At 39.1% G+C, this 8,364-nt stretch overlaps 1 protein-coding gene across 1 annotated transcript; it reads left to right on the plus strand.

The window, feature by feature from the left end:
* The first annotated feature begins 389 nt into the window (after positions 1 to 389).
* Positions 390 to 8,019, plus strand: LOC130710925 (GLABRA2 expression modulator-like). The gene is made up of 4 exons (XM_057560317.1): positions 390 to 868; positions 981 to 1,082; positions 1,800 to 2,071; positions 7,510 to 8,019. The coding sequence occupies exons 1-4, from the start codon at positions 592 to 594 to the stop codon at positions 7,702 to 7,704; spliced, it is 846 nt and encodes a 281-aa protein (XP_057416300.1). The 5' UTR covers positions 390 to 591; the 3' UTR covers positions 7,705 to 8,019.
* The last annotated feature ends 345 nt before the right edge of the window (positions 8,020 to 8,364 follow it).

Genomic DNA, 8,364 nt, shown 5'->3' on the forward strand with positions numbered 1-8,364 from the left:
GAAGAACCCTAATTTTATTGGGAATTTGGGGGAATTAGGGGTTAATTTGTTTTTGTTAAATAAATTAGGTTTAGTTTTGTCCATTGATTTTATTTTTTTAATTTAATTTAATTTTTTATGTGTAATTTATTTTTTATTTATTTTTAAAATCCACATCAGCGTGTTTATCCCAGTCAGTTAGCCAATTCATCACTCGCCGGAGCTCCGGGCTCCGACGAGGACCTATTCCAGACTTATTGCAAACGAGAGGACTCAGATTTGCAAATTTTCTGTGGAGGGACTAATTTCAGACAGCGAGACAAAGACAGGGGACCTAGGAGACGATTAACCCAAAAAAAAAAAAAAAAAAATACTTGTGTGAAATGAAGCAATTAAATTCAGTGGTTCATGACCACTAAAAATTTGTCGAAACTAATCAGAGGTTCAAGTTCGCCCATCCATTGACTTCGCGCTAAAAAAAAGCGAACACATTGAACAAAATTGCAAAATCCCCTCTTCTTCCCAAATCAATTCTCCTCTTTCGAAATTCCAATTCCAAACGAAACCGAAACTACCAACGCCGTTCAGATACGCGCTTTCACGCGCCGCCGGATGGAACCGCCGAAGCCCGGAACGCAACACGAATCTCACGTTCCCATCGGAGACTCCGCCGCTGAAGCCGCAGCGAACGGATCGGGATCGGAATCGCAGGGCCCGAAAGAACGTAGCGCGCCGTCGCCCGGTAGCGCTAAGAAGTCGGTGCATTGGAGCCCCGATTTGGTCACGGAATCCACGTTCACAGCTTCCCCTGAAGCATCGCGTTCCAATTCATACTTTTCTTTTCCTTCTTCTTCTTCCTCTCAATCCCCATCCTCGTTCAATGTCATGGGTCAGTGTTCCACTATTGTGATTTTGTGCATTTATTATCATTTTGACGCATTTCCGTTGCATGTTTGTGGAATTGATTATTTTTCAATCGTTTTGCTTATGATCATCATCAGAGACGGTGGTGACTGTTCGTAATGTGCTTGGAAGATGGGGTAGGAAGGTCGGAGACGCAAGTCGGAAGGCTGAGAGTCTCGCTGGAAACACATGGCAGCACTGTAAGATTTCTGTTTTGCTTTGTTTTTGTTTCCTTGTTTTTGTCATATTCGCATGTTGTTGTCCAGCTTCCTAAATCTGAAGTAGGTTCACATTTAAACTCATGTTACAGCTGTGCAAATGCTAGTATGAATTGGATTATATTATGCTTATGTATTTGTTAGAAATGTCCATTTGGGGTTGTGTGTTTAACATAAGGGCTAAGGCCCCCTCTGTTACTGGGGTCCCTTTAAAGAAGTGTTATTAGGCGCTTATGCGGGATAGAATAATTGCTGGTATAATGTGATCCATTCTTTATTTGCTAGTGTCTGCCTTGGAGGGTCAATCCTCTTTTCAGTTAGTTTGTCTCTAGGATGTTTCAACAATTGGTGATATTTTTAGTGTTTTTTTTTATGGGTCTTTGTTTGGAGATTGGTATATCCTTAAATTATTAGTGCAAGGGAAATTATTCATTGATGAGGTATATTTGTAGAAATATGTTCTATATTGAGAAGTCACCCCTTAATTTTTAACTCCTATTGTCAAGAAGGGTGTACCAAATTAGATGTGGTTTTCTGCTGTTGTATGACTCGTTTAACATTGTCCTGCGGTCCACATTATCATGTCAACAAGTGCTTGTATTCAGCAGTATTGTTTTGCTCTTTTGGTTTTAATAATCAACTTACTTGATGGATTTTCTTTGTACTGAAATGTTCTTGTTTTTTTACATCTTGTTTAAGTGAAAACAAGCCCTAGCTTTGCTGAAGCTGCTATGGGAAGAATTGCCCAGGGAACCAAGGTACTGGCGGAAGGTGGATATGAGAAGATTTTCCTGAGTACATTTGAAACTGTTCCAGAGGAACGGCTTCAGAATTCTTATGCATGTTATCTATCCACATCAGCTGGTCCAGTGATGGGGGTTTTGTATGTATCCACGGCCAAGATTGCATATTCTAGTGACAATCCTATCTCCTATAAATCTGAAAACAAAACTGAATGGAGCTATTATAAGGTACATATTCCATACTCTAATTTGGGAAGGGAAAGCAATTGCATGACATGAACTCATGAAGTACTATTTTCCATTTCTTAAAAAAATAAACCTGTGTATGCTTTTATGTCTATGTACTTGTGTTGTTTGCTGTCAAATTCATCAGGCAGTAGTTCATGAAATTGTTATGATGGGAAGGGTCATTTCGTCAAGGGTTACCTTCTTGTCAGTATGCATTGTAAAATTGAAACTTAAAGTATTGGGTTGATTGACAAAATTTAATTGTTTTAAACAGGGACATGGATATAATAATACAATGAGTAAAGTTTTGCTGTACTTAATTACCGAAGTACATGTAATTTGTTTTTTTTTTTTTTTTTATATTATTGGCATGTGCATTTTATCATGGTCCATAAAGGTTCTGTTTTTGCTTTGGGTCAACAGTGGTATTTTTCTTTTTAGTATAATTGGTGTCGTTTTTACATTTGAGCTTTGCATTTTATGTAAACCTGAGCCTATATTTTTTTTGGTTCTTTAGTATAGAATAATAGCCTGAATAATTTAAAACCTCAACTTTGCTTGTCTAAAACATGAAGCAGAGTTGAGTCTAACATTTTATTGTTTTAAATTATACATATGCACGCTAACAGGGGAAGGGGGTGTGATAGAGTGAGTTGAGCCTAACCAGAACCTTCCAGGATAGGAACTAGTATTACTATTAATCAAAATAGGGAAATTCCCTTGATTTAGGAAGCAGAACTTTGAGGGTCTATCAAATCTCCCAATGCTCAAAGGCCCTATATTCTCTCAAATTACTAGACTCCTGTAGTCCTGTACCCTTCTCAGCCCCTCTTCCTATTTATGGTGAACCTGCCTTATTTATTCAAACTAATGCAACTAAATTAACCCAAGTAACTACCTACTTAACAATTATTCATAAAGAAGATGGTTATCTATCATAGAGAAAACAACTCAGCAGACAACTCTAGACATTTCAATTATTTGTAGTCTATCTATAAGAGCCTTGGTAGGAGACATACAATCTTAATCAGATACATAATCTTAGTTGATGAATTTTTCATTGATATGTATTTTCTGCTCTTGCATTGGTCGTATGGGGTATTTCGTAAAAGAACTGTGCGATGGTATCCCTTTGCATATAGTTTGGGATTGGATTTGCTCCAGAAGGGAGCTTTTTATTTTTGTTGTAGTTGAGAATGGTACATCTTTGTTGTGTCTATGATGTACTTCCTACAGGCTACTGGAATGCATACACCATCCTTAATGATTCGGCAAATCCCCACAAATCAGGAAATGCTGTTGTATTTCATCAGCGTTGCTGGAATATGTGTAAATAGTGTATATAGCCATATTACATTAATTAATAGATTCATGTGATCTCATTTATTAGGGTGACTGCAACGGGAGCACTTAGCTTGCACAAGTATAGTACTTGTGTAACCTTGGCACACACACTTTTTACCTGCTACAACAGGTATATTTTACAAATAAGTCCTAAATTTGTAATTTCAAAATACTATTACATTCTCTCAATTTAGGGCGGGAATGCTGGACGGATTATGGATGACGGTGGATTGCCCAAAAAAATGGAGGATATAGGTGGTTTGGTTGTGGGTGACAGGTATGGAGGTGAGGTGGGGGCTACGCTGTTGGCGTTGGGGTGGGTACAGCCGCTGGAATTTTAGTTTGCTGTATGATATATAGTGTTTATAGAGCATGAGTAGGGAGATTACAATGGAGGTCCATGGTAGCTCTTAGGAAGGGGTGGGTTTCAGGTGCTGGAGCTTTTGTGGCTATGGTGGTTCGCCTTTGGGGGAGACGAAGTATTTGGCGTTGGGAGGAAGGAATAGTGTTTTGAAATTACAAAATTAGAAGAACTTATTTTAATATATAATAATATAGTACAAACCTGTTGTATCAGGTAAAAATTGTTTGTGCATGGTTACAGAAGTACTATTCTCGTGCATGTTAAATGCTCCCAACCACAATTTTTATGTAATTATTCTTGTTCAATCTATATACTTTTGCTTTGTTGTGTAATGAAGATACACGGATTCACTTATACATCCTCTTTCTCTCTCTCTGATTGGTTCAGATATAAAAAGAGAGAAAGAAGAAGAAACAGAGAGAGAAGAGAGAAATCAAAGGAAGAAGACTAACATCATATCATTCATGCATCATACCATCTACAGAGCCTTAGCTTGCTTATATAGACAAACAACCCTTAAGTCCCTAACCGACTCATTTACCCTATACATGTGCATCAGATCTGTCCCCTCAAAATCTTCCTTGACCTCAAGGAAATACAGAAGAATCATAATTGGAAAATTTTCAGCAATTGTTACAAGGTTTTTCTTTATTGAACCAGACCCACAGTAGGCCCTACGTTGTCGTTGTTCCGACACGTAACATGCTCTGCCGCTGTAAGAACGAAGTCTGGTGGCTTTGCCGGTGGTGGGCTGGCCATGACCGGCTTGCAAGAATCACTGGTCAAGTAGCACCGATCATCGCCACAAAGGAACAATTCCAGCGGTTTTCGCAGTGGACGTTTGACCATGACAGGCTTGTAGGAATCACCGGCCAAGAAACATATGTCACTGCTTCAAAGAAACAAGTCCGGCGGTTTTCGTGGTGGCCTTCTTGCCTCGCTAAACCCTAAATCACCAATTTGGGGCTGAACGACTCCATCAATTTGGGGAAAAACAAATCTGTCGAACCCTAAATATCGAATTAGGATCAGAATCCTCGACTCGTTCAGGATCCCCATTGTGAACACAATGGTTTCGTGTGCTCCGCCTCCGCAGTGGCTGTCGTGGCTCGTTCCGCCTCGGCTGTGGCTTCCGCTGCCGCTCGTTCCCCTCGGCTGCGGCCTCCGCTGCACGTTCTGCATCTACAATCAAGTGAATCAACCCAAAGAAATGATGCAGCGTTTCTCTAAACCTTCCCTTGGTTTCTGAGAAATCTTCCATTTAGCTTTTCCTGGTTACCACAACACCTACATCGGTGCTCTGGTACCAATGGTAGGTTCAGAAATAGAAAGAGTTAAAGAAGAAGAGGAAACAGAGAGAGAAGAGAGAAACCAGAAGAAGATAACTAACATCAGACCATCTTCAGAGCCTTGTTTGCTTATATAGACAAACAACCCGTAACCGACTCATTTACCCCATGCATGTGCATCTCTCTCTCTCCCCCATCTCAACATGGTATCTTGAGTCTTATGAGATACTACTTCCATTCAATGTGCCATTAGTTTGCCTCACTTATATTCCCTAATCCTGTAAATTCCTCTCCACGTTGTTCTCCATCATCAGTTGCAAGCAGAACCGCGATTACTCCTACATTACCTCCACACCTCTCTATCCGCCCCAGACAATGTCTATCCAAATCTGGCATTGTTAAGCCAGGCTGCATCTACTTTATTGCTTACTAACATGCAGCTCCTATTATTAAATAGAATATGGTCATAGCTCAATGAAGAGCTGAAATGCAAGCAAAGTTTGATGAGCGCATCATACTCTGTCTTGGTCCCTCTACCTTCTAAAAGGTTGTTGTAGGTTAAGAAATATCCAGATGGCTTTCTTGTAAGTAATTGGAGTATTTAGCAGTCGTAAGTCAACAATGCCTTCTATAGCAGCTTTTTTGAGGAGAAGGTTTACATGCTACAACCTCCAGAGTTTGAGAAATCCAACAAGGGAGTAGTTTGCAAATTGCATAAAAAACTATAGGCTAAAGAAGGCTCTCTGTGCCTAGTTTGAAAGGTTGTGTAAGATACCATGTTTGCATTACCTTGTTCTCCATACTTCCATCCAGCATATGAAACTTGTCATCTTCTTTGTTCTTGAGAAGGGGTTCTTTAAAAGACCCTACCTGTTTCTCATGTTCCCATACATGACAAAGTTGCATATATTCTCACCAAGGCTCTCTCCAAGCTTAGATTTTGTCATCCATACAAACTTAGGGTGTTCAACCAGTTTCATCCACTCTAAGTTTGCAGGGGTCATGTTGAGATATAATTGTGTAGCTCAGTAGACAGACTATTCCCAAAGTCAGTCTCAAATAACGTTAGCTTCTCTTGTATTGTTTGTAACTTCTATATGTTACTTGTTCAAAGTCTGTTAGAGTTAGTTGTTTGATAAGAGCATTAGGAGAACCATACCACAAAAGTTAGCTGTTGTAGTTGGAGAGCCCAAGGCCTTATAAACCCCACATTAGAATCTCATACTTCCAATATGGGACTCAAGTCCCTCACCTTGTAACTGGATCCTAAAATCCCACCATACTCCACAGCCTTGACGCCGACGTGGCTGGCAGTGCACTAGCCCTTTTGACTAGTCCTGGGTGAACGCTGCAATGCCGGTGTCAGCACCCGCGCCGCTCGTTTGCAGCTGAGATACATTGTCTAAGGCTCGGATGCCAATTGATAAGAACGTTGGGAGAAGCATATCACAAAAGCTAGCTGTTATAGTTGGAGAGCCCAAAGCCTTATAAACCCCACATTAGAATACCATACTTCTAATGTGGGACTCAAGTGTGATACTTTGTAACTGGATCCTAACATCCCACCACACACCGCAGCCCCGACACTCACGTGGGTTGGCTGTGCACTAACCCCTTTGACTAGTCCCAGCCCAGGTGTTATAGTTGGATAACCCAAGGCCTTATAAACCCCACATTAGAATCTCATACTTCAAGTGTGAGGGATCTTAGTAGCCTTCTTTGATATCACCCTTGTGGCTTTGTAATAAAACTTGCCATGTACTCCCTCCGTTCCTATTTATAAGAACCAAATGAAGGGTGTAGCTTGGTCCTTTTTATAAGAACCAATTCAAATTTCAAGATGCATTAATTATATTTTGGCAACAATACCCTCATTTAAGAGAGGTTTCTCTTTCTTTCCACTATGCAACTCATTAATGATAAATAGAAATTAAAAAAATAAGTTGGGGTAGTTTTGGAAAGTTGAGATAAATTTGAACAAATTTAATACTACCAACCACTTTCTTAAGGGACGTGAAATGTTAGTTTGGTTCTTATAAATAGGAACGGAGGGAGTATTAGTTTGTACCCCTGACTGGTTGTAGAATCCCTTAAAAAATCTTGCTCTATTCCCCGTAACCTTCCAACTTCCCGCACCACTCGTAACCTTCTGCATTTCATGATACTAAGGATTTTCATCTGCCTAAACTCTTCTCTTTTCTGTTATTCCCTATTTGCAAAATAGTTACTTAACACCATTTTTTTTCTTGTTCCTACTTTAGTGAATCTTTTATTCATATTTTTCTGTCTCTACTTTTATCCAGGTATTGATCTTATAATGAACTTAAAGACATGTTGCATCAAACATACCTATTCCTCTTGTTTTAATTTGTCTGATCAAGAATAATTTTGTATCAAGTATTATTTTTGTCAGCTGATATAACGTATTATGATGCATGAAGGTAGTCATTCCATTACATGAGCTAAAAGCAGTGAATCCTTCAGCGAACACAGCCAATCCTGCTGAAAAGTACATTCAGGTGATCTCGACCGACAATCATGAATTTTGGTTTATGGGTTTCTTGAACTATGAAGGTGCACAGGAATGCCTGGAAGAAGCTCTGAAAGCGGGCAAATTATCACTATCAGAAGCATAGTCTGTTTATACATTAGTTTCAAACCCCTATATGTGTCATGCCTTTTACGGAAGTTTAGTTTTGGTCATTATGTTCTTGGAACTGTTTATAGAATGCCCCACTATTTTCGGCAATTTTTGTGGATATGAATTTGCCTTAGGTTTTACACGTTAGATCATTTTGAGGGGATGAAAGCGGGCAAATTTCTGTTTATACATTAGTTTCAAACCCCTATATGTATCCTCGCATTCAAGTAGAGTCACTTCGATAGCATTAGTGTAAAACCGCATCTGCTCTCCAGTCCTTAAAGTATCCAAAACAATGGTTTTTGCAAAACTTACAAGCTGTACTTTTTGTAAGCCGTTTTAGAGATCCTAGCTTTTAACAAAATATAAACATAGTGATACCAATATCCCTACTAATGATAGATACCGTATGCTTGCTAATAAGATGTCTATCTGATGTGGTTTAAGATAAGTATTTGAATTTTCCGATGTATAAAAAAAATAAGTATTTGACTTGTATTCTGATGTGGTTTGAGACATGAGTGAGACTATACATACATAATATTATGGTCGTCCCCAATAGCATTCTGTTTTAATTCCGGATATTACTTGTTTCTCAAATTGTATACCACTTAAAGTTGAAACTTGTACTAAGACTGGCATAGAAAGTTCAAAT

This window comes from Lotus japonicus, chromosome 4 (genome assembly GCF_012489685.1).
Source record: "Lotus japonicus ecotype B-129 chromosome 4, LjGifu_v1.2".
Taxonomy (NCBI): domain Eukaryota; kingdom Viridiplantae; phylum Streptophyta; class Magnoliopsida; order Fabales; family Fabaceae; genus Lotus; species Lotus japonicus.